Source organism: Pomacea canaliculata, linkage group LG14 (assembly GCF_003073045.1).
Source record: "Pomacea canaliculata isolate SZHN2017 linkage group LG14, ASM307304v1, whole genome shotgun sequence".
NCBI lineage: Eukaryota > Metazoa > Mollusca > Gastropoda > Architaenioglossa > Ampullariidae > Pomacea > Pomacea canaliculata.
The window spans coordinates 11,147,666-11,174,355 of record NC_037603.1 but is presented as its reverse complement, the minus strand read 5'-3'; the positions used below and the strand labels follow the sequence as shown (position 1 = coordinate 11,174,355).

Genomic DNA, 26,690 nt, shown 5'->3' with positions numbered 1-26,690 from the left:
TGACAGAAAAAAAAACAATCCAGAAGACAGCAGATGGCAAAACATAACCCAAACCTGCTTGTGTCAAGATTTTATTTTCTTGTAAAATATGGCACAGCTTTACGAAATATCACTAGCAACAGTGTCAGTCATCTAATTTTGAGAGTGTTGGCAATTGGACAATAGAAATGTTCGGGTCTGGAAAACAAATGAAATATTTACATAACTTGTTCCGAGCTGGTAACGAGCTATACAAACTATATTGCATCACAAAGGTATTTACTAAAGAACTGGAGGCTGTGTCTTTGTGCTATCGTACAGATTTGCATCAATAATAACAATAATAATGATGACACATGGGTGGGGACAGCTCATGGCTTTTCATGAAAACCTCACAGGTAAACATCACTTAAAACACAGGTAAACATCGATGTATTTACCTTGTCTTACTTGTCTTACTCTGCTTAATAACTGCAACTCTTTATCCATCGACATTCCATGCCTGCTACACCCAATGCATGTTTAATTATTACAAATATTTAGTGTTTTCGCCACACATGAAATATTACTAAATCCATTCATTCAATACAGAAGCCTAAAGTGGAAGACCTAAAAACGAAACACGATGTGTTTGTTTGTTTTGTTATTGACTTTTTTTTTGTGGCCAGAATTACCCTCTTCAGTGACCTCTTAGCCTTTGAACCCCACGCACCGTACATGGGTTTTCGCGATAGCATTCACGCTAACACGCTAACCTCCAGCAAAATGGAATGTATATGACTCAAATACCTTTGTGCCTGCTGGCATCACTGATAGGGAACTGACCCCTACCCGCTGACCCCCACTCTTCCACACCACTCTCCCTTCCACTTCCATAAAGTGGCACGGACAGAATGCCACCAAATATTTAGAAGAAGGCTTCCGGGAGAAAAACATTTATTCACGACCAAATTAATTCGTCTGATAAATTCGACTACACTGAACGCAACAGAAAATTACATCTCACACGCGCAATATTGCGGAAATAGACAACTTGATGGAGTTTGCTCACGAGATCACGAGCCTAGAAAGTTCTTTCACACCCAGGAGAAGGAGAGGGTAAGGGGGAAGTATTTCTGTCCATTATTGCACATGCTCAGAAAGATTATTTTCTCTTTCTGTATAATGTCTTTGGTTGCTGCGACTGCTACAGAACAAGCCGCAGTGATGCTTTTCTGATAGTATTTGAACTTCTAGTACCAGAGTGATTGAGCAATTGTTTATGATGTATAATTAAATTCTGAGAAAGAACTCTGTAGACAAAAACATAAACATGTGGAAGCTATGGCTGCCATTTGTATTCATTTCCTCGCACATTTCAGAGCTAACAACACATACATCCTCGATAACATTTTATTTTACAGTACGGGAAAAAAATTATCTTCTGAAATCTGGAAGGAAAATTAAGTATCTACTGAGAGCCATTACTTTGTTAAAAAAAAATTGTGTTAGAGACCGATTTATTTTTTAAGGCCTTCATTTCTTTTTCAGAAAGAAACTCAAGGGAATATTTCCTTTCAGTGGAATGCATGATAATGACAACACTCGTCGAACAACAAAACGACACTGATTCCACCTTTCTTACTAGTGTACTGGCGGTTACATGTATATTTCTAAAATTCTCACTTACCTCATTCGTATTCAGAAAATTTTCTCACATTTTTTAGACGAAGAAATTTATCTAGCCAAAGTGTTTGATCTTACAGTTCGAGCCTTTCACCATCGCTGCGCAGGTAATTTATTACTTATGTGTAATCCCAGACTTAGATTATAGCATTTTTTGCTTCCATATGTTATTTACCACCGAAACAAGTCTCTGCAAGTGAGGAGAGTACTTGCTAATAATGTTACACAGGTGAAGAAAAACATATATATCCGTCGCTTTATCACTTAATAACTCAGACGTTCGTATCCCAGCATTTCTCATTTCTGACGAAGGATTTTTGACCCTGTGGAGATAAGCGGTACGAGGTGTTTGCCCCAGTTTTACATAAATTTAAAAAAAAACCTATATCTTCGTCTATACATCAACTGACGTACGGACAAGCCTCCCGAAAACTTGGAGAATAAAGTATATCTATATGCCTGAGTGGCTTTTTTGTTTCCTTGTAATAAATATACATAACACAGTTCAAGTACATCCAAGGTGCAGGAAGTGTCCCAGAAAAAAGTCATTGGGAATAAAGTTAGAAAAGTATTCTTCTGACAGCATTAACAGTCAAAAAATTCGTAGGTAGATATCACATTTACTTAGGTAATTCGGAATATTCTAGTGTTTCTCGAGTAGTCCTCAGTGAAAAATGGCATAAGGCAACCAAAAAGTGCATTCGGCTGTCTATATCTAGGATGGTGTATGTGGTTAAACAAAGATTTGTAGCTACAAAGATCCATGGGTTAAGGAAGAGATCCGTTAACAAAATAATCTTACCCTGGTTGTCTTCCTTTAACAGCCTTGTAGCCTTATTGCAGCCTAACCAAAAAAAGAAACCTTCACCTGTCTACTCGCCTTCAGACATAAATGACATTTTTTACAATAGTATATCAAAAACTATAAACAGCTACACATTTAATGCATTTTGCTGCTGCTGTTATATTTTTTTCCATTCTTGTAAACAATACTTTAATCGGACTCGCAAAAGTGTCCTTGTCTAATTAATTACACAACGCCCAAAGTCTAGAAAGACATTAATTCTTGTAGAAGAGACGGCTTGAGACATGCAAGTAGTTGTTTCGATGATCTGTGCTTGAACACCAAAGATGTGGGCGAGGGTGTGGGTCCAGACTCAGTACTTGAAGGCGCCCGCTGTGCCTGCCTTGCGAATGAACGCCATCATGACATCGCCATCCAGCTTGGAGAAGGCTTCTGTCTGTGTTACTGCCGTCAGGTGGTTGAGGGCGAAACGAAACAGAACTCTTCCAGACCCTATAATAATAATAATAATAATAATAATAATAATAATAATAATAATAATAATAATAATAATAATAATAATAATAATAATAATAAAGCGCATTTCTCCATTTGGTAAAACTAAAGGAACTAACAGTCCGCACAAGAAATATAATCATCAGTAAACAGATGACATCATGAAACAACAACAACAAAATATGAAGTGAGTGGATGAAGAACTAAGGTGAGAGTGGACATGCTCTTGATTATGCAAGGTGGTTCTTAAAGAGATGGGCTTTGAGGCCAGATTTAAAGGATTTGAAAGTAGACGAAGATGGGCCTGAGAAAAAAAAAAAAAAACGACTGCCGAATATCTAGCATCTGATAGTGGCACAGAGGAGAGAAGAGACCGACTCGGGTGGTAAGCCGTCAGTACCTCAGACAGGTATGGTGGGGTGAGCCCGAGGGGATAACGAAAATAGCATAATGTGACAATCTGGTAATCCAGGTGACTTCGGACAGACGACGAATAGAGAGTTGCAGTAATCCAACCGTGACAACACAAAAGCAGACATGAGCTTTTCGATGACAGAAACTGAGAGGAAGGGTCGGATGTGACTAATCCTGCGAAGCTCAAGGATGATGGACTGCACTGATACGTGAGAGTCAATAGATAATGATGCGTGGATGGTAACAATAGCGATGATGATGATTGATGATGTAATCAGTTAACATTTTAAAATAGTTCTGAATTCTTTCGTCCATAGAATAGGCAACAATGACAAGCGGTCCTGCTGGCATCGTTATTAAAGTAGCAAGACAGTCTCCGGGTTACTTTGCAAACCAACCTGTGTAATTTTTGAACCGAATAGCACCCACAGTATTTCTCTTTCCCTCCTTCTCTCTGGCTGACTTTCTCGATATATTTATGTGACACTGGACACGACAGAGCCTTAATGATGGCTGACGCAAATAACTCTAAGAATGAGAACAGATTTCCAAGCCAAACGTCATCGTCACTTTACTCGATCGAGAGCAATCTTCGGCTTCTTGGGGAGGTCAATTTACAAATGGACAGATGTATGTTCCCTGGCACGAAACACCAATCATCTTCAATCCAGAGAGCTCTCCAGCACGCAGAGGCGAACTGAGTCTGCAGCAAACAGACTGCTTGGCCAGAGCCTGGCACTTGCCACAACCGTATCATGCCGTGAGCCGTGTTAATGCACAAAATAGTCCGCCATCGCCAATATCAGCCAATTCTTATGCTCCAGTAAAACACACTTGGCTCTTTAATTTATTAGTCTGGACAACTTTGCCAGCAGGACCCTCACCCCGAGCACACCAAAAAGCATTCAGTCACATCTCCCGTCTCCCGTCGTCTGGAAAAAAATCCCAACACAAACCTCAGTGATATTTGCCCAATCAACCTGTTTTCTTGAAATTAATGAAAAACGAATTCGTTTATTGCTTTCTTTAAGCCCGAGGGACCACAGAGTACAAGAGACACAGTTTTTTTTACCATTATTATCTGAACCATTCCATCTTACCATAATCTGAGCGAATTTGTTGAGAAGCTAAAGACAAACAAACAAATATCAAAGTTAAGGAAAAGGACAAACTTTTTTAAACACTTTAAGCCGGCAGTTTATACCACTCCCTTTTCACTCCCCTTAAACATGAACTGAGCGGTGTTTCACAAATAGCTGAATTAACTACAAAAGAAGATTTCTTGAAAGGATTTTTTTAAGTGCAGGGTAGAAGGTAAGGTTACGGATTTACAAAGGTCAACTTTTGTACCCACAAAACAGCTGATGTTACTAACAGACGAACAGATGTATCTGCATCCACCTGGCGTCGTTGGTCAATACTATACAAGAAAAAAGATTATTTCCAAAAGGTTGAAGACATCTTCACCATACACAAAATAAAAATTCAGATTGTGCAGGTGAAAAAATTTCACAACTGTAAGAAGTCCTTTCACGATGATGAGATTCCATAACCATTAGCAAACAATGAAAGAACACATTATTGGCGTTGAAAAAAATTTCATTTAATGAGAAAGAGAAAAAAATCCAGGTATCAGACTGGGAGAAGATGTTTCCTACCTATTCCCACCCTACAACAGAACAGTCTTGCTCATGATCATGGCGCCCCAATGTGATGTTAAAATGAAGCAAGAAACCTGTTCCTGGGGATGACGAGGTTTTCTGGCTGTATCAGCCTCCCAGCCACCAGGAGAGGGGGGTCTCAGGCCAGGAGATTAGTCTCCATGCCAGGGCTGCGATTATGAGATAAAGACTCGCGCCAACACCTCCTTATCGACCGCCAAGAGAGAGTTCTAGAAGCTGCCCGTGTGCTAACTCGCTGTTTTCCTCTGTCTCTAGCCCTGTAATCATCACTTATCTTCCTCTCTGGCCTCTTCACTTTACTCACTCCTCCTTCCCTTTAAAAAAAGCCTTTTGATTTCACGTGGGAAAGAGAGGAGTTTTTGTGTGCTTTATTTGCCAAAATGGTGCCGAGGGACACCGCCTCTCACAAAATAAACAGAAAATGCTTATTTGGTCATATTTTATTTCGTAGTGCCTTATTTACTCAAAGAAAAGCAGATTCATGCAGTTTTGATTGTTAAATACCAGGGGTTATTAAGTGCTGCAAGTGTTTTCGGAGATAGCACATGGAAAGTGTCGAACAACCGGGGTAGTATTATACCTCCTAAAAATAATGTACAAAAAAAAATTAAATGAAGGCCTGTGGGTTTAACTCCACCTCGAATGTCCTGTTTGCAGGGCCGACGAACTATGTGAACCTACAGACAGTGAGAAAACAGGTTTTGCTATAACATACACCGTCTCAACAAGGAGACGGGGCTCAGGATGAAAAAATAAACTCAAACCGGATGCGAGAGAGAGAGAAGCATGATAAAAACCAAGAGTAAAGACATGATCATAAAAAAAGAAGGCGATTTCGTCAGAAATAAGCAAATGCAAGAAAAGCATGGATACAGAAAGCGGAAGGGAAAAGAAGGCGGCTGTAGCCATTGAAGAGCTACCCAAGGGGAGGTCAGCCAAGACAGGAGGAGAAAGCTGCAGCAGCCGGGAGGACACAAATCGCGACTCGTTTCGTCCTGCTCCCCCGTGACAGTGTTCAAAGACGAGCGGCCAGCGAAAAGGTTCGGAAGGAAGGTCTGGATGTAGGGGGGGAACATTGATCCTCCCGACATCCGCAGCAACATCGCCTTCATGCGTACAGCCCCACGCTGCCCGCTGCCAGCTAATGATTTACCAAATCCGTTTTCTTCCGTCAGGCGACTGACAAAGCTGCCGCCGCGCCACTGGCTAAAAACTGTTGATTTGACGTGCATTTCAGCGCCGACCTTTCACCCTTCCTCCTGTTTTTTTTTTTTTTTTTTCATTCGTGTAAATCTTCCTCTCTGCTTCGATCAAAATCTAGAAACATCTATATACCACGGCGAATGACGAAAAATATCCACGGAAACATAAATGGAAACATCAATACAATAAAACTATGGAAGTATTCACATTGTGAGAAAGTGGAATTATCATACCAGTCAAAAATACGAAATTATCCATACCATACTCAAATATGAAATTATCAATATCTTGCAAAATAGAATTACCTATACCATAGTAAAATGGAAATATCCATACCATACAAAAATATGGAATCTTCGACAGCATACAAATATGGAATTATTCATACAAATAAAAGTACGGAATTATGCATACTCTAAAAATTATAAATATCCATACATGGAAATCGTTACACCACGAGATTATCAATGAAAACAGATGGAAATAGCTATAGCGAAAGATGGAAACACCTATATCAAAATATGGAATTATCCACACCAAAAATGATGGAAAAGCCAGAAATGATGTATTGGTGAGACTTTGTAATGTTGTGAGGCAACGGATAGCCGAGTGATTATAGCGCTGGCATCCGAATTGAGAGGCGCGCCGGTTCGATACCCATGTAGCGCAGTTCACTTGACCCAGCAGACCCTCCTTCTTCTTGCAGGATTTTATTAATACCGCAAATAAGCTAATTTCATTCTTATGTGGCATGGATTTAAATTAATACTTTAATGCTTTTGACTTGTTAAGCTTTTCACTTTCAGCAGCAGCAAAAGTTCAGTAACAGGGAATGTCAGTAACAATGTTTAACAGACCGCAGGCCCGTGTCATCGCATCGACTTGAGGCAGCATCCTGTTGCGTCACTGATGCACGTTAATGACATGTTTGAAACATTTTTTTTTCAAAATTATATGATAAATAAAACCGGTCTGTGAAAAATATTGCTAATGGTGTGTTTCCGTTAATCATATTTAAATTATAAATGAGTTTACGCGTTCTTGTGAAATGCTTAAGCAGATGAGACTGGTAGAAACATTTACGATATATTAATTGTGGCAGGAAGCGAGCCAGCCCCATATATGACTTCCTTCTCCAGCTGCCAGTGATATATCAACTTTTTTCCCTCCATCCTTTGCTGAAGCAGTAAAGCTGTTATTTTCACGTCACGTGCCATGCTCGTGCAAAGCCAGCTAGGTTACTTTTCGTCTGAATCCACCCGGCATCACCTGGACTGCCAATCGTGAAACTAGTGCAGCAACTGAGAGCATTGACTGAGAGACTGAATATAAATAACATCCATAATTAAAATTAATACGAAATAAAGATGAGGTTTTATTTTGTGTGTGTGAGAGAGAGAGAAGAAGGTGGTGTTGAAAAAAAGACGTACAAGGAGAAGAGAAGACGGGTGAGAAGAGTGGGGTAGACATGGGGACTGGGGGAGGGGAGGTAGCAACAAGCATACGCCTCAGACCGCTGGTCATTTAGGGCAGAGAACAGGAAATCAAAGAGAAGCGAGAAATTCTCGGCCCATCGTCAGGCCGCAGTGAAAATTGGGGATCAATAGGCGAGAATTTCATGAGTGGGATCGATTGTCTCCCCTTGCCTCTTCATTCCCGACCCTCGGCGGTCCCGCGTGCGCACGTTTCCAGTTTCCTTCCCCTTGTACATCCTCGAGTTCAGTGGAGGCTGCTGGGTGGCGAGGGACACGCATCGCGTTAGAAGCAGCCGGGTGTTGTGTCTCTAAATCTCCCAGTGTTTGGGAATGCGACTAAAAAAGACTGGGGTCCGCACATGATAGAGGGTTGTGTGTGAAGAGGAGGTCACTGTCTTTGTCCTTTACCATCATCCCCCCTTTCCTTTGCTACCTTCTTCTCATCTCCTTTCCTATATTTTTTTCCTCTCGCTCTATCCCTATCTATATGCGAGTCCCACACTTTTTTTTTATCCCTCACTCACTCCTTCCCGACATACTTCACCTCCAACTACAAAAACCTCGTCTCATGTTATCGACAGTTTGCAAGTAACAGTTCGGCAATGAGAAATGCGCTTTTGTTGGATAATAAAAACGGTAAAAATCTGTAATTTATATTATTGGAAGAACATTCATCAGCAGCTCATTTTTTAGGAAGTTGGAATTATTTACAAAATGCGCAGCTGTTTTCAACAGAAGACTTTCTCAAGTCTAGCTATATTTCTGATAGTTACCATTTGTACTTTGGCTTCACTTACGTGCGGTCAGTAGCTCACGGTTTATCACAACTCCACCAGTTGTTTGTTGACACAGGTTTCAAACAAACTATCGCTAGTTACTGCTTACCTTGGCTTCGAATTTGATGGCAGCAGCATACAGCATGGCCACGTTGTCCACCGAGATTCCTTGACAGATGATCTGTTCACACTTCCGTTTCAATGGCATTTCGCAGTAGGCATTGGCCAAGTCCAGAAGCCCTGCAACACAGTGAGGAAGTGTAAACAAACATCACGTGACGCCAGAATATCAGGATAACATCTGTATCTGATAATGCTTTACGCATCTTTGAAACTGAGTCAGCGCCATATACTTTTATAAAGCGGCATAAGTAGTATATCCCAATTTTTTTTATAGCGAATGGAAATTACAGTATCACACAAATGTATTAATTCATAAGCACTTTCCTTCAAAAATTCAACAAAGTATCAGAACAGATAATCTTTGTTGTTCCTACAGAAGAAGCAAAATTCTCACGTGAACTTTGAGCAAACATTTCCTGGCTACTGACCCGTTTCCAGGCAACGGAACACGGCATAATTTCTAAGACATAACCTCAAGAGAATGTTCGTGATTCCTGGAATTCTTATTTGCACATCTTATTGTAGCAACGACTGATTGCTTCCACTAATCCACGTGACCTACTCGGCTGTAGCTGTGATGCTGCGCCTCTTCTGGTGATTAATTGGCGGCGCAGCGATGGCCAGAGCTTGACCATGCATACAGGGGGGAGCAATTAGGAGCAGATAATAAGCGACTGCGAACCACAGCAACGACACGTACGTGAGTTACTGGCTGCCGAGTACCTCATACATCGAACCGTCATCAGGAACACAGGGCAGACAATCCACACCGACCGAACCATCGGCAGGAACAAGAAGGACAAATATCGAACCATCAGCAAAATCACAAGAATGATGTTCGTCACTTTAGTTGCGAGTGAGGGTTAGTGCAGAAAAGGAAAAAAACATCCACATGGATAAACATTCAGCTATTAGACCTTTGCTCATACAGATAAGATCAGAGAGGGGTACAAAGCTCAACACTTCCAGAATGAGGACTGGAGGAAACAGCCACCTGTATGATGTCACTTGAAGAGAGAGGATCATGGACTCTTTTTACAAACATCTTTGATGCAATAACTTCTAAAAAGCTACAAGAACGGATGCTTGCCTAAATGCACGATCATACCCATGTGTATACAGATACAGGGACACAGAAAAAAGATAGTGTAAAGGGCAGGGAACTCTTAGTGGTTCATCGTGCCAAACCAGGCATCGACCTTCTCTGCTTCCACATCGAACGCACTAACCGCCGCCTCATGGCGAATCCCGCGGTCAAAATAAAAAAAACTTGAATCAAAAAGTTTTTTTTTTCCAACAGTCCAGAAGCCTCTGCTTCGATCGACAGAGGTCGCTAGGGAGATAGTTTCAAAGGTCATCCCAAAGATAACGGACTTGGTCATCTTTTACGCTATGGCCATAAACACGGCCAGCTACCAGCCGCTTCTGTTGCCAATCTTTTCCCAACGGTCTCCGGCTTCCTTCATATTGCCTCTTGATGACCTCTCTGCTTCCTCTTCGACGAGTCCTATTTCTACCCGCAAGCGCTGAAATGGCATCCTGCATCACGGAACAGATTCTGGCCAAAACACCTTACATGAAAGAGTTCAAAAACTTTGAAAATCGGAAGTTGTGGAAAAGACCTTCCGTTTATCTTTCTTTCCTTCTCTTTTCAGAACAAAGAAACGCTACATGTCATTTTATCGTGGCTACTATCTACAGTTATCTCCTGTATATAATTTCGTATATTGACCTCCAGGACCTTTATCTAGTAAATAACCCAGAAAAATTGTATATAATAGTTGATCCAAAATGTGTTTCTCTCATTTCTTTCTTTTCCTTAGCTTGCGATGAGTCAGGTCAGGACGGTAAACAAGGAACTTAAGTCCAGCTGAGCAAGCCAGGGCAAGGTCTACCCCTTAACGATCTCCGTAAACCTAATAGGGATCCAATCCAAGGTAAAGCCCCGACTGAAGGAAAGAGGGACTACCGTACACATATATGACAGCAAGTGATTGACAACCTTAGCCACCGAGATGTCTATGGCTGCACGCCTTCCAGGATTCCGCAAAGCAGGGGCGTCATTTCCTGTGTAAGATGGCCGTCTTATTGCATGGAGGAAGCTGTTCCCGACCTCGTAACCAACGATTAAGTGAGGAGCTATTGCCAAATAATGCGCGGGACTCCCTGTTGGACCAGCAGGATATTGCAGCTGGCGGGAAGGCAGGCCACGAGACCAGAATATAAATTATCACTGAGCTTGTTGCAGCGATCACCCTTGACAAACACCGCCAGGCGTCGCGTCAATCGGTTCCTGTGCTCTATGTCCGTGGACCTTGCAGTACATTCCGTCTGGTCCGGTCACGTGCTGCGCTGACGGGGACTGATTTTTTCAACAACAAAAAAACCAAGGACGAGGCGGACTAATGCGAAGGTTGTATTGTGATTATCTTGAGCGTGTTAGTCGGCAAAGCAATGTGATGCAAGAGGTGGAAGATGACCTGAATCCTTCACCTTTGAAAAGGTATGGCTCTTTTCGAATAAGCCGGTGAGCAGTTGTATGCTCTTGTTACCGAAGAAATCGCCCTTTGAAAAACATACGAAATAATACGTATACTGCAGGAAACCTGTGGGAGGGAAAAGCGTAAAAACAAGGATGAAACATGGAAAACTGAGTACAAGCAGATATAACAGCGGAGCAGCAGCTTGACATCCACAGCTTTATCTCGCCATTTTTTTTCCAAGTCCAAAATTTAAGAAAGTCTCTCAGATCATGTTATCTGAAACCAATCTTTTACAAACCAAATGGCATACAAACAAGCTTATAGCGATCCTGCCCCATGGGGGAGTTTCATTGATTTTATCAAAATAATGAGCATGGGCATCAGTGGACGCGAGTCATGGGCATCGACTGATCGTAGTCCATGTGGTAGTAGCACTGATTCGTATGTGTCCAGGTGTGCAAAGATCAATATAGTGTAGTGAGTACCGGGTGCTCTAACCAAGTATAGACAAGTTTGGACTGATCAATATAGAGTATAGTGGGTACTCGGTAATCTAGCCAAGTACAGACAGGTATGTAGACAGATATGGTCAGATGAATATAATGTAACCGGTGTTCTAAGTGTTTCTCTTTCACCCCTTCCCTTTTCTATCTTTTAGACACAAGCAATGCTCATGTACCTACCTTAAAGGTCTAGTCGGTTTCTCTAACGATTGGGTAAAGTTCAATGTAAAATGCTATTATGCGAATGACTGGGAAATGCTTAGCATAAAATACTACTATACTATTTGCAAAATCTTTTCGTTCTCTAGATACAGGAGTACAATCATCATGCACAGAACGAACTCATCATGCACAGACGTCAGGACAACTGTAAATGGATATATCTATGTCATCAAGGCCTTGGCTAATAAGGGAGCTGAGACCATCTATGTTGATTAAGGTATTCATACAAATGTGACTTCAGGAGTTTGACCTCTTACTGTACATGGTGAGGTTGATGGTCATGCAACTTTAAAACAGACAGGGATTTTGTTTTCCCAGATTTTTTTTTACTACACAAAGATATCTTTGTCTTCCATTCATAACATTCTTTTACAATGTACTCCACTGTCAAGAGAGCTAACATCTTACTTCATTATCAATACTGCATCTTGGAAACGTATCAAGCTCGCTGAAAAGACAAAGCTATACCCACCAATAGCTTCCTCTGGCTTGAGTTCCACGTTGTCTGTGTACAGATATTGTAGGAAAGCTCGGTACACAGCAAAAGGATACTGAACTATTTCTATGGAGCTGTAATGAGGCAAATAGAAAGCAAAGTGACAGCATACAATATATCTTATGCATGCTTCTAAACACCCACACATACACAGGTGTGCTAAGTATACACATACAGACAAGAACACAGTCACTCTCCACACCATATCCTATTTCACCCTATTTCACAATGCTAGAGCACTGTGTAAGGATATTAATTTAATTTAATGTCCTCAATGCATGTGTCTGCTGCTGTGAAAAAAACTTTTTTCAATGATATGGGGGATCATAAGTTCTGAAAAACGAATACGTTAATAATGAATCAGAATAAAGAAAGAATAACTCAAACTCACTCTTTTTCATGTTCATTCCAGTATGACTGAAACATAGATCTGAAGTGTTCACACCTAGACAAAAAAAATTGCAATATAATCATTTAAAGTGTCTTTCCTTTCAGAATCATTGATGCTTAGGTATTATGAATTACATTGTGAATGAAAAATCTCCCAAGCCTTGTGAACATTACATTCACATACAGACTGAAGTTTTGAACTGAAGGTTAATGAAATCTGCTCTATGTGAGAAAAGCAGATAAAATAGAAATAACATCATAATACTTGTCAAATCTGATGTCAGTATATGTTATGACCAAGGCTCAGTATGACGACAAAAAAACAGACTCAAGAACATTAACTTTCGGTCTGAGAAACTGATATATTTTTGATATTTTTACTCTACCTGATTTTCAGCAAAGCTTTGTGGACATGTATTTCTTGGTTTTCCACTATGAACTTTAAATCACAAGTTTCCTGAGGAAAAAAAACAAACAAAACACTAAAGGAGAAGGGTCTTGATCCATCTCTCTCTCTTCTTATTAATCTTTTCGAGTAGACACACATTTTCTTACAAAAATTAAAAAAAAAGTATATAAAAAACCCCTATTTTCCAATTTTTCATAACATCTTAACCTTTATCGAACATTTTTCTAGACATTTATATTTTTTAAATCCATAAAATAGTTTTAATGCTTATACCATCAAGACTGTAAGTGTGTATGTATGTGAGTATATATATACGCACCGGATCATCAAAAGAAGTGGCTATACTCTCAGCTACACGTGCTCCTTTAACCTGATCTGAAAGCCAGTCATGATGAAATATACAAGCGCATGTAACAAGCCATCATAATCATAATAAAGAATACTGTTTAAATGCTCTACAGTACAAGCAAAAACAGACTTTATTAAGATACAATATTTTTGTAGGAAAATACTCGTGTTTAATACATTATATCTAAAATATCTCATACATAATTCTCATGTTAAGTTCTCTGTTGTGTAGAAATACACTGACTTAAAGCAAATTTCTAAATATTCAAAATACACTGGAGATGTGTGTCATGAGAAACCCAACCAAGTTGTTGCGCAAGCAAAATTTATAATGGTTTCAGCAATGGCATACCTATGCAGTACATTCTCCATGTGACAGGGGGTGTGGAAAATGTGGCAAACACATCATCAGTGATGGAGAACCTTGTTATAGTTGGAGTTGTGATGGACTGTCCACGACACTGCCCCCACATCAAAACCTTTCCAGTCTGTGTCATAGCTGCTGACACATGGGAATAGTGGGTAGCTGCAACCTCCACAAACCTGCAGCAGTTACAAGAAAAAAAAAGCCAAGACATGAATGGGGAGTTATACTGCATGCCATTGCCTAAACATGGTGAATTATTTTAAAGCTCACTTGGCCCATAGTATGGAACTGTTACCCTTCACTATTTTTTAATGTATGCACACACATACACACACACACTCTCTATAACCCACCTCTCTTCTGACTGCATCACTCTTGATGGTGAGACGAGATTAGCTTTGTTGCCCGTGCCTAGCTGACCATATGAATTAGCTCCCCACGCATATAACGAGCCCTCATCAGTCAGTGCTAAGGTGTGTGCATAACCACATACAATCTGAAAACAAAATAAATCTTTTAGTTTGCTGTCAAGAAAAGCGAATAAAAACAAGAAAATACTCATCTAAAAGAAATGATCTTCCTGTTTTGCACATATTCTTTGTGTACTGGATTTTTTTTATCTGATATTACTGAAGCATTCTCTACCACTAAGCTTTATCACAGAAATATGACTAGGCACAGTTACAAAGACCTTGTTAAATCTTGTACAGAAGGATATAAAAGAAAAAAGACTTACCTGACTAACAATTACTCCTTGTAGAGAATGAATTCGGCAAGGGTTGGGCTGATTCACATTATTTCCAAGTCCCAATTGTCCATTCCCATTGTATCCCCAACCATATACCTGCAAATATATGAGATATGTGTTTTACGCTGAGCCAGCAACTAAGGCATACATGTATGCAAATGCACATATGGGTAGCATATACATTTTTCAAGAAAAATGTAAAAACCTGTTAAATCTCACCTCCCCATTATCCATGAGTGCAAGAGAGGAAGTCTGGCCACAGCACACAGACACTACATTCCTTCCACCTGCAGAGTAAAATCCCTTTATCACAGCAAAACATTATTCCTCCCACTTTGAGAGTAAACATCCCTGTACATCAACAAAACATCATTTCTTCGTTCTTTGATCTGTTGCGGAAGACAACAGTAGATCTTTAAGCTCTCACATTACTGCATGTCTACATTTCTCAACAAAAACCTTTCTAATTTATATTTGTATAATGGGTGTTAGCATGATCAGTTAAATGAAAAAAAGACGAGAAAGTAGGAAATGATAGGTGAGCGTGAGATTGAAGTCGGGTAGAGAGAAAGAAGCCAAACTGTAATTACAATACAAATTACAATTGTAATTACAAATGCTCTTATAAAAAAGCTACAATGATTTAAATAAAGAGCAACAATTTGCTCAACATAAAAAAAACTGAAATAAGTGCAAATACCAAAATCAATATAAAGCAGGAACTAACCTGAATTCAAGAGTTAATGGCCCTTCGCTCTGTCTCTCCATCTCTTTCTTGCCTACCCTCTCGATCTCCCCATATACTGGTTACTTCTTACATTATGTGCTAGAAAATAACCTCTCTAACATTAGAGACCACTTTTTGGGGGGCTAGCTTTATGTGAGGGCAGTGCGAGGAGTTAGAGATCTCACTTTTCTTGGGGCCAGCTTTCTGTGAGGGCAGTGCCAATCACTGCTTCATTTTCCCCAACTTTCCATAGAGTCAGGTATCTATTCCTGACACTGAGGTCCCCTGGGAGAAGTTTGATGAACTTACCAGGTATCGAACCAGCATGCCTTTCAGTTTGGACATCAGTGCTCTAACCACTCAGCTATTCATTTTTCATAATGTTAGCCATGACATTCGCATGTTATTTGCTCAGTAAATTTTGAAGCAGACCTTTTGTTCCTCTGACAATCCATCTACATTTCTTGCATATATCTGACCACTAAAATTATCTTCTACTCTATTCGAATGTCACCTGCATGCATAATAATTAATTAAATAGTCTGTTATTATAACTAGAAAAAATATACCAAAAAAAATGTAAGTTTTGAGAAAGTTTTCTAACTGTAATTTAAAAACGCTTTCCTCCATTTCCAATTGGTCCGTTTCTTTTACTGACTGCTTAAGCCATTTAAGTAATATTGCATTAACCTTTCATCATTAATTTTGATACTTAACTTAATAGAAAGTTCATCTGAAACAATTTATCTCACCAATCACAGCAGATATTTTACGGGGTGTAGGCTGATTAGCTGTTGTTCCTGTCCCCACTTGTCCACAATTGTTCTGACCCCATGCGTAAACCTGGAATGAAAACAAAGAAAACAGCAAAGATTGTAGCTTAAATCTTACTTTGCCTTGCTTAATCATTAAGACATTTGATTGCAATCAGACTTTACCTTCCAGAAAACTGTTGATGCAGAGAAGCAAGTCATAAGCTGATGAAATAGGAAGATTTAAAAGTCTGCTACATGAACTGTTATGCCAAACTTGCTGAAAGGCTAACTGATGAAAGGTGAGTGGATAGTCTACTAGGTTAGAGAAACAGTGTCCAAACCTGAAGATACACACACTCGTTGGTTTGATACTTGTGTTATTCTGTGTGCTTCATTGTCTTTTAAAATGTTTGATGACCAGATCCAGCTGATGCTACTCTATGGCTCAATGATCTGGTGTCTAAGTGCAGACAATAATCAAAATCTGTTCATTTGTTTACAATAAAGAAATCCCTTAATGTTTCCAGAAGAACTCCCAATGTCAATGATTTAATGTAGGGTAAATGCCTGTACAAGTCTTGCTAGGACAATGTTTATAATGCCAAAGAGGTGGCACATTGTTTGGTAGCTAGATACATTTCTACCTTTGTTTGCTATCCCTATTGCTTACCTCCCTTCATTCAGCTACATTCTTAAGCTAGTTATACTTCTTTTTGTAAGGTTAAAAAAATTGAACTGTTTGCAAATCAATAGTCTACCTCCCTTTATTCATGGGCCTGAGCGTATATTGAATAAAGAAGTCTGAACTAAGACAGCATGAGAGGAAAGATGGGCACCGCCCTCATAAAACCATGCCCTGAGATAGGTGAGGACCTTAACACTTCCCTCCCTGACGATGTTAACTAATGGAACTACCTCTGTCTTAGCCTCTTTATATGAAACTATCAGCTAGTCAGTAAATTAACGTGACGAAGTCTCATGTAAAAACTGACAATTTGTAACAAAGATATTTTTAATTCTTTGAAAACATTTCCACCCCAAATCAGTTCTTATTTCTAGACAGAAGTGAGTGATGCGCAACTAAAGCAGCAGTTCACACTGTGGTTACAGTTTTGCACCAAGTCTTCTTCTCACCTCTCCTTCTTTGGTAAGAGCCAACGAATGATGACTGCCACAGGAGACTTGAATCACTCTGCGGCCCCCAAGATGCTGGCTGATAGACGCAGGATGCAAGCCTTGGTTGGAGGTTCCATTGCCTAGCTGACAGTACCCATTGTGTCCCCAGCTGTACACATCGCCATCTGACAGGAACATCATCATCATTCTGTCCTTTAATAACTTATTGACTTTGAGGACTCGCCCACCAACTACAGAAATATACAAGCATAATCTTTTTTCGACTTATGTTCAAGAAAATAAATAATCTCTACTCCTGTCAGCTTATCTAATATTTCTGAAATTGCTGTCTCCAGAAATGGCTACATGAAATAAGATTTAGGCTATCCCATTGTTCCGTTACTATTTTTTAATATCCTATTAAAAAAAAAGGTAATGCTTGCATTTAGAGAATAGATGAACCAGTGCTGGCTATCGCAAGTGTCTGAAGGACTAAATACAAGACTTCCAGGTACACCTTCAAGGTAATTTTTTTTTTAAAAAGCTATTGGTTTGATTGGCTTCTTATTGCTGTTTGTGAAAAGATCTTGTCCTTTAACCTGTCATCAACCTTAAAACATTTTAAACCCTTTGTATTTGGTTTCTTATTGCTTTCTGTTAAGAGATATTGTTCTTTAACCAGTCATCAACCTTGACACATTTAAAATTCCTGCTAATCTCTTAATGAAAAATGTTTAAAGTTGGCCATATGCATCTCTTAAAGTTTCAAGGAAAATGCAATGAAGATCATTTTTTAAAGTTCAAACAAAAAATGATTATAAATCAGTTCATCCAGCACAATGTTAAATACCTTGAGCTGCATTAACCAGGAGCAGAATTTCAGATAACATAAACACAAACCAGTACCTGATGTCACAGCCAAGACATGAGGTCCACTCCCAAAAGCAATATCAACAATTCCTTTCCTACACAGGGCCTCAATTTTGCGAGGTTCAAAACTACTGTGGGTGTCACCTGCAAAATCAAAATTCCTCATGCTGATTTCCCTTGTGTTTGACATTATTTTTTAATAAAATTGATATCTAGAACCTTACATAGTACAGAGCACAAGTAAGAGTACATCAAATGATACCAACTACTTTTTCCTATGAGAGAACCATAAAAATATGTTGAACCAGAATAGTTTTCCATTATGATCAAGGAAAATTAAAATTTAGTTTAAAAAGTTGCAGAATTTACCAAGCCCCAAACAGCTGCTGCAGTTGGAACCTATTGCGTAGATATCATCCTCTATGGTGACAATAATAGCTTCGTTTCCTGAACTACCATACACACAAATCTTTTTGATGCTGTTGAGGATGTCTTCTCTCAAGATGCTGAATATAGGCCATCGACTGAGATCTGTCTGGTGTCGGACCAAAAGCTCAGATGTTCGCAGACTCATACTGGAGACGCTTCGCTCTATAGACTCCATTGACGATTTTCAAGATCTTTTAATACAAACAGGAAAAATAAAGATGAATTTATTAGCATACCCTGTATCAGTCAAGAGGATATATCAAGTTTTTATTAAGTTTATTAAGCAAACTCACATAAATATTATACAAAGGCTCAAAGATTTGACAGATTAATGATTTATGCCAAAAATTAAGCAACATACTTATTGCAAGTATACTTTTGACATTAAGAATTTCAGCACAGTTCTCAGACTAGTTGTGAAATGGTAGCTACAAATGTGAAATCGCTATCAGTCCAGAGATATTATGCTCTCACAAATCAACTTATTTTATTAATGCATGTATTGCACAAATGTGCACACACAAAACCATAGTGACAAAAGCTGGCACATAAATAATAAAAATATTCATAAAATAATACTAATAAATACAATTTGTAGAATACATTTAATGCACTGTGAATGAAAGAAACAAATTAATCGGCAATGAACCATACAACAAGGCAACACCAGCATCAGCAAATAGATGGTACTGCGACAAGCATAAACAGAGTGTATAAATGAAGAAAAAAAAATTCAAAGAATAAGAGGAAGCTAGAGCTCTCTTGATTATAAAAGATATGTCTAAGAAATGGTTTGAAGACAAGAGGGGCAGAGAATTACAAACAGTGACCCCAGAGAAGAAGAAATGCCCTGAATTTGTCCTGTCTAAAGCATGGAACAAAAAAGATCAACACAAGCAGCAAAGATACTGATAGGTGGTAAAGCTCAGATAGGTATACTGGAAGTAATTAAGGGATTAGGGGTGAGCCCATGAAGTCATCAATAGCAAAATGTGGTGATTGCTAACCAGCGGAGCACACAAAGGTGTAGCATGGTCCGCTTCTTACCTATGAAAAAATATGACCAGCATATGATTCTCAACCCTTTGAAGTTGTTCAGGAGGTGATCAAGGAGACCAACAGGTAGAGAGATGTTGTGACCAGCTTGCACAACACAAAAGCAGATGCAAACATTTTGATGGTGGAAACTGACAGAATGTGTCAGATGTGACTGATCCTGTTAAGCTTAAGGAAGGCAAACTTTCAGACTGCATTTTTGTGAGATTCACGAAACAATGATATATAGTGTATTTCACAGTAGGAAGGAAGCACTTTGCATTTTTCCAAATGTTATGCCATCACCTAAACATAAAGTTGACTTGACATACTTTCTTTACTTCTTTTAAAACTCAGTGCTTTTAATACTTAATACTACTCATTAAATAGTAAAGATGCACCATAACCCTCAACAAAAACATCAACTATAGTTTTGATTTGAAAAGCCAATATGAAACTGATGACTGGATATATTTTTTGGAGACTGTGAGAGCAGACTCACAATTTATTTTGTTTTAACTGCAAACGACTTTATCCTATTTCATAACATCAAATACTATACTATGCAGGCAGTTTGTTATCTACCGTCTCGATTGTATTTATTCATAAAGCTCGGATTGTTTTGAAACACTCTAATTAATGCATTACACAATTTCCTCTTTCAACATCAATGGAAGAGTCTTACAGTTGTAAACAAAAAAAAATTCAACTCAGCGAAGATTAAAAAAGGAGCTTTAAGAGCACACTAGTCGTGTTGCTGTTTTTGTTCCTGGACTCCAGTCATCTAGTACATTCGCTTCTTTCCAATATGTTGACAACGCTGTTCAGCAGAACTCATAATAGATTCAAATAAATTTTTAAAAAATAATATGTGAAATGCACACTTTTTAATTTGCTACTCACTGTCTCCACGCAATCTCAAGGGGTCGTTGTAGCAGATCAATCGATGTTTTTCCAATCTACTCGAGGTTCGATGTTTACATTTAAATCGTCTGTAATCAAGGGAGACCACGCCTCAGTGCTCAGCGTTGCCTCCCTTTGCATCGCAGTTTTCGCTTTCGAATGTTTTTGACAACAAAAATGAACTCAAAACAATTTGGGCATTGGAGCGCTGGTCTTCTGGCGTCCATGGACGATCCAGAGCTTAGGATATCGTCCGATGAGAAAGTGGTTATAATCAAAGATAAATTTCCGAAGGTCTTTACATAGTTCTGGGTGTAGAAGCGACGTTTCGCGGAGCTAATATTGATCTTGTCTGCTACGTTTGGTCGAGTTTTTTCTGCTTGAAACTAGCACTTATAATGTAGGCTCATACATTTTAAGTCTGTTGCAGGCAAAATATCATTTTTTGATTCTACCTCGGGAAAAAATAGCCAACCTTAAAAGCTTATCAGCTAAGCATCTTGATCTTCTCCGACACATGCAAAAGAAAGGAGAAGAGATCGCAGACAAGTATGCGTTTTACTCAGTGTGTGCGTGTGTTTTTATTTTAAAACCTACTACCAAATGCAGCAGATTTTGTTATTTCTACTTTAAACATTTAACGTGTGATATACCAAGCCACATTTTTCTGGAGTGGTTCTTATATGTATCAGGACCCATACATAATTGATACACTGTTTTATTAATACAGAGATTCTATCTTGCTGAAAACAATAATAGTTTTTAGTGAAAATATTAAAAATTATATAACCATCTTTATCTTCTTGGTTTTTTTTTTGTAATACTGCAAATGATGACCACTTATTAGTTATCTGTATTTATATACATGCTGTATTTAGGTGTTATGTAAGATTAAAACAGCATGTAAAACCTATGCAGATGTACAAATTAAATGGACAACAATTATAAAATATCAATTTTTCTATACTATAAACTCAAAGTCTTCAGGGTTCCATTTTTCATTAAATATTGAGTGCTTTTTAGTTTTTGCTGATGAGTGTTTCAGACCATGAACAAACAGGGTCAGCTCTTTTTACCTGGGGTAACAAGCAGGGCCATGCGTAGGGGCAGACAGACGAGGCATTTGCCTAGGGCCCTGCACTTTTGATAGTTGTCAGGGGCCCCTCACTTTTAATTAAAACCATGGCGTCAAGGGCCCACACACCTTGCCCTATGCCTTGGGTTCTGCGGGGGCTAAGAATGGGCCTGGTAAGAAGTATCACTACAAGCCACAAGGGGGAGCCATCATTAACAATAAATTGTGTTTCCTTATTCTGTGTTAATAACTTCATCATGATAGTTTATATGTGATGTACAGTTCCTACATGCAATCCACAAGTTATACATTTTTTTTTTAATTTCAGGGCAAACAGAGAATTAAAATTTAGATTTGGATATCATGCAATACCAAGTATGAGGTAAGGTTATGTTTTACAATCCTGTACAACATTTCTTTGGTTTTTTTTTTTTTAAGACACTGTCCTTAATGCAAAGCATCTTAGATTATTTGATTATGGAAGAAGGTGAGTTATTAGATGAATCATCAATCATCTATATGTATATTGGACATATTAATATGTAGTAGACATTTTACATGCATAGTTATTATTATTAACATTCTTTGCTCATATGCTATTAAAATGTGTATCAATAAAGATGCTATAAGCCTTATTATCACAGACACTGACAGTTGATTATGAATGGGATGAGGAGTACAGTTTTCTCTCCCCCTCACCATAACTGTCTTCCCTCTCTCACTGTCATTTCCCTGTACATTTTCTTCCCCTTGTCTTTTCATGTTGTTGATTTTTTTTTACAGCTGTATTCTGTTTGAAATTACCCATGTAAATTACCGTGATGTGTCAATAAGAAACCCTGCTCACAACTGCCAAACAGTGACAACTGGCTTGGCTTTAGCATGTAGCCTACATGACACCTTCCCAAAGACAGTTCTCCAAGGGTACACAGGGGAACTAACACAGGTAAGCTGAGGAAAAATTGGATGGCAGACATATAGGAGTGGACAGGCTTCCTAATGAGGGACCTTGTAACAGGTTCAAAAGCTTGACCCTGATTGGGCACCTTTGCCACTGCCACATCTCATCAAGTCCCCCAGCAGTAGATACCATGCAGTGGGTCACTTCCACAGCAGGCCAGCTTGATATGCATCCACCTGGTGCCAGTTAAGGTTTGATGATAATTATGATGATGATGGCATTTTGAAGTTAAGAAAACATACTTGTACCTGAAAAATGGTTTCTTTCATGTGTTGCAGTCACCTTCACATGCATGTCATTAGTCAAGATCTGGATAGCCCTTGCCTCAAGACCAAGAAACATTGGAATTCTTTCACTACTGATTACTTTATTGATTCTAAAAGTAAGTCACACAAAAGTAAGATATCAGTATTTTGTTCAGTTTAAGATAGTTTACGAATATTTTCTAGGGATAAAAGTAAATAACTGTGTGTGGTTGTCGTTGCTACTTTGTAGACAGCTACAAAAATGTCTCACAGTTTTGTGTTTCTTTTCCTAGAAATTATACATCAGCTAGAAAAAACAGGAAAAATTGAGGTCAATGAACAGGAAACAAAGGAATTTCTGAAAGCAGATTTAAGGTAAGTGATGGTGACATCCTGTGTAATTTGGCAAAAAACTTATATTGGCAAGCTGTTAGAAAATATTAGTCCATTGGGTTTTTTCTGGGTACACCAGTCTCCTTCATGCCTCTTCCCTACAGTGCAGAATTACCTCAAAGTGGAAGCACTTTCCTATTAAGTCAAGATATTTGCAAAGATTTTCACTTTTCTGCCCAGCAACATTGAAATTATTACGTTTTTCTGATGCAGGTGTCATGTGTGTAGAAAGGAATTCACAACAATACCAGCTTTAAAGTCTCACATCGTTCTTCATAACTTGACCAAGTCAGCTGGTTAGCAGTCTACAGGATGAGTCCCAGTCATGTTGAGCCTGTTATGTTATATTGAATATCCATTTATATCAGGCAAACACTTCTAAAAATGTCAGAAATCTTTTGCGATGTCAGGCATGTCCTGGGAGACTTTGTCCATCTCCCATCGGGCCGCCGACTCTGTGTACCAGCGTGACTAGCAGACTGAGGCTATCCTTCCTTGTTTCGGCCATGCGACTTCTGAACAATCTTATTGTTGTGTCGAGTTTCAGAAAAAATATATTTAAAAAATGTTAGGAAATTATAACGAAACATGTAAGTCAAGGATTATTTGTTCAAGGTAAGAAAAGTTAAACCGCTTCAGTCCTGCTAGAAGCTGCTAAAACTTACAGATTATCCATCTGATAGCTTTGCATGTCACATGCGTTTACCAGGTGTGTGCATACAAAGTACCGCACACAATACGTGTGTCTGTACCGACAAAGTCGTTATCGCCACAGAGAGGCTATAACTTCTTGGATGGCCAACATCTCCCCTCATGGTACCACTCAAAGAGGTCTGGATAGGTCTTGGCATTGTCCTGCAGCCTGTGTAGCTTGTCACACAGCTGGCACCACGAGTAGGTGTAACTGTCATGGTAGGTAGTGGTAGTAAAGTGAGCGATCCGCCACAGCATATCAATGTAGGTCTTTTCATCGTTCATGAGCTCTTCCAGGTACTTGCCGAGGTCCTCGGGGCTGCTATAATCGTCGGCGTTGATGAATGTTCCTCTGGAATATGTTGAGAGTAGTCTAGCCCACCCCGCACAAACAGGAACCACATGGACACCCTGGAAAAATGCTCGAGAAAAACTTCTCAGTCACGTAATCCTGGCAATAAGAGTTCTCGAAGGAAAGATAGAAGAAGTACTTTGTGGTGAGCATGTCGTCACATTCTTTGGCCATTCGAGGGCATTGCATGGTCCCACATCCACCATACACGTGCACTGTCAGAATTTTCTGTAGCCTGTTGACGTAGGCTAGTCGTTGAGTTTTGTCCAACTGGCAGTTAGTAACAAACCAAGCTACAGGCGTGTCCTTCCTTTGTACAACTTCGCGGATGACGTTAAGACATGGCAACTGCTTGGAACGTTCCAGAAAGAAATAGGGCACCCAGATATCGGCGTCCTGAGTGTAGGTCCATGTCCAGTTGAAAGCCTGAAAAATGATGATTTGCAGAAGGAAATCCAACGTGTAGAGCTTTACCTGTATTTACGAATTTTTCAGAATATTTCATATCTTTCTTTGTGGAGAGGGGAGGTTAGTAAAGGCACAGTATTTAATTGAGATAATATTGTCTGTACTTGTTACAATGACTGTGGGGGATCGTGGTTTCACCTCTGAGTATGCATACAATCACATTTATTCTTTCTCTTCATTTCTCTGTGGGTACGTTAGGCAAAAAAAGAGAACAAGAAAAATAACACAAAATGGTCCAAACTTTGTTTTGTCATTGCTGCTCAATTGAGACATAGCAGCGAGGCTTACCGAGTTCCATGACGTGTTTTGATAATCAGACGAAGCAATCGGTGGCGGTTCTATCATGTGGAAGACGTACACCTGGTCAGGAAAAGCTCGAGGTGGCACTGGTATCTCTAATGGAGCGCCGTGAAACACCACAGCATCGGCAGTGGCTCCATCTGTACTATAGTTTGTGGACAAGTTGCACGTGCTGACTGGACAGTGGCCAAACAACTCAGCATCCGACCCTCTCTTAATCCACTCAGGCATGTTGTACATTACAATCAACTTATTGTTAACATCACAGGATCTACTGTCAGTCCTTACTTCAGAGGATATCTTAGAGGGGTTCCCTTGATGATCAATCGTCAGTTGATGGCTGGCAGGGTCAACTATAAATATAGATTGGAAGTGACGTAGGTAATAAGTTATTGACGGATATTCTGCTTGACTGCAGCTTTTCTTGAACAGGGGATGTAACAGCCTGAAGACTGAGGATGTTGCTTGAAGGTATATCAAAATGTAGAGGACACACAGGAGGGCGAGAAGTGACAACGACACTTTGAGTCTGGATAGTGGTCTGAAATGGTAGCAGCTCCTGAATGAGAAAAAAGGAAGACATAATAGTTTAATGTTTTGCTACTCATCTTTATTTTTAAACGTTCATGTAGATAATCCAACCCAAAACTGGAAGAATAAAGATAAATGGACGAGGGAAATGGAGGTGTTTGCCGCTAACAGTATTACCGTCATTGTCTCATCCTAGTCGGGATATTTCTTTCTTTTGAGTTGGAAAGATGTCTTCTGTTCTTTTTATTTTGTGAGTAATATTTGGTACAGCTTGTCAGTTCTGTAGAGAGCCTCAATGTGAAAATTCTACTTAGACAATGTTGTTGTGCTTGCTTTGTTAGACATGATTTGTTTCGACGGGCTGATGGAAAACACTCCTATGTGCCTAGTGCAGGCAAACACACAAATAAATGAGGTTCAGACTTCTACAAACAAAATATGAGTCAGTAAACATATTTGGAGCTGAGTGAGAATATGGGATGCGGTCACATGTTCTGCAGAATTGTTGTTTACAACGATGCTGCTTGTCAGTCACGCATGAAACTGTTCTTCCCGAACGTGCACACATGTAAATTTTCAAATAAACTATACAATTTTACGATTAATTTATTTAAATAATTTCTGTGTAGCAAAAGAGCATCAGCACCAAGTCTGTTATTTCAGTCGTTTCCCCTGCTGGCTTATACACCCTCGTCTTTTCAGTCTCGCTGTCTTATGTTAGTTCTGTAGTGAGACACAACCTTCATGTTATCATACATACTATACGTAAGAGTGTTTAGGAAACCTGTATACGCACCTGGCAGGTGTTAATGTCTGCGATGGGCCGATCAGCTTGCCATACATCACCTGCAAGTCAGGAGACAACTGAGCGAGTGATGACAACTGCAGGCGCACAAAGCAAGAACATCCTGTCTCTTGGAACTCCAATAGCAAAGCTGCATGGCCTAGAATTCCTGCTACGAAGAAAGAATCGATGATTGTCATCGTAATGTTCCTCTTCCTTTGACATCACGCACGCAGAATGATTTTCACAGGCAGTTGATCAAGTACATGTAATCAAAAGGTACAACACAGACAGACGACTATAAGAGACAGTGCACTGTTTAAGGTTCTTCCATGTGCAGTGTCAAGACGGAAAACATTTAAAAACATCAAAGATTTACCGAACTTAAGAGTATTTTTACTAAAACTAACGTCTGGTATGGAGAGGAGGACAACAATGAGACCCAAGAGACCGACTCAGGTGGCAAGACG

The 26,690-nt window shown here is 39.4% G+C and overlaps 3 protein-coding genes across 4 annotated transcripts; 1 reads left to right on the top strand and 2 right to left on the bottom strand.

The window, feature by feature from the left end:
* Positions 1 to 630: 630 nt before the first annotated feature.
* On the bottom strand, positions 631 to 20,554 carry LOC112555300 (RCC1 and BTB domain-containing protein 1-like). Its single transcript, XM_025223642.1, is given in 16 exon segments — positions 631 to 2,920; positions 2,923 to 2,941; positions 8,604 to 8,734; positions 12,298 to 12,395; positions 12,713 to 12,766; positions 13,098 to 13,168; positions 13,440 to 13,495; positions 13,821 to 14,011; positions 14,189 to 14,331; positions 14,572 to 14,679; positions 14,803 to 14,870; positions 16,063 to 16,153; positions 17,200 to 17,366; positions 18,088 to 18,195; positions 18,421 to 18,671; positions 20,419 to 20,554. Coding segments are annotated over 15 exon segments (1,659 nt in total). The 5' UTR covers positions 18,656 to 18,671; positions 20,419 to 20,554; the 3' UTR covers positions 631 to 2,801.
* On the top strand, positions 20,543 to 24,170 carry LOC112555301 (aprataxin-like). Of its 2 annotated transcripts, none has more exons than XM_025223643.1 (6): positions 20,543 to 20,712; positions 20,849 to 20,967; positions 21,822 to 21,875; positions 22,733 to 22,836; positions 22,993 to 23,074; positions 23,306 to 24,170. In XM_025223643.1, exons 1-6 carry the CDS (start codon positions 20,578 to 20,580, stop codon positions 23,391 to 23,393), a joined length of 582 nt encoding a protein of 193 aa, XP_025079428.1. In that variant the 5' UTR covers positions 20,543 to 20,577; the 3' UTR covers positions 23,394 to 24,170. The 2 variants fall into 2 exon arrangements, with proteins under 2 accessions (XP_025079428.1, XP_025079429.1); XM_025223644.1 differs by having other exon boundaries at positions 20,555 to 20,682.
* LOC112555610 (alpha-(1,3)-fucosyltransferase C-like) lies at positions 24,159 to 25,986 on the bottom strand. Its single transcript, XM_025224039.1, has 2 exons — positions 24,894 to 25,986; positions 24,159 to 24,563 (listed from the first exon to the last, which is right to left on the bottom strand). Exons 1-2 carry the CDS (start codon positions 25,143 to 25,145, stop codon positions 24,159 to 24,161), a joined length of 657 nt encoding a protein of 218 aa, XP_025079824.1. The 5' UTR covers positions 25,146 to 25,986.
* Positions 25,987 to 26,690: the final 704 nt, after the last annotated feature.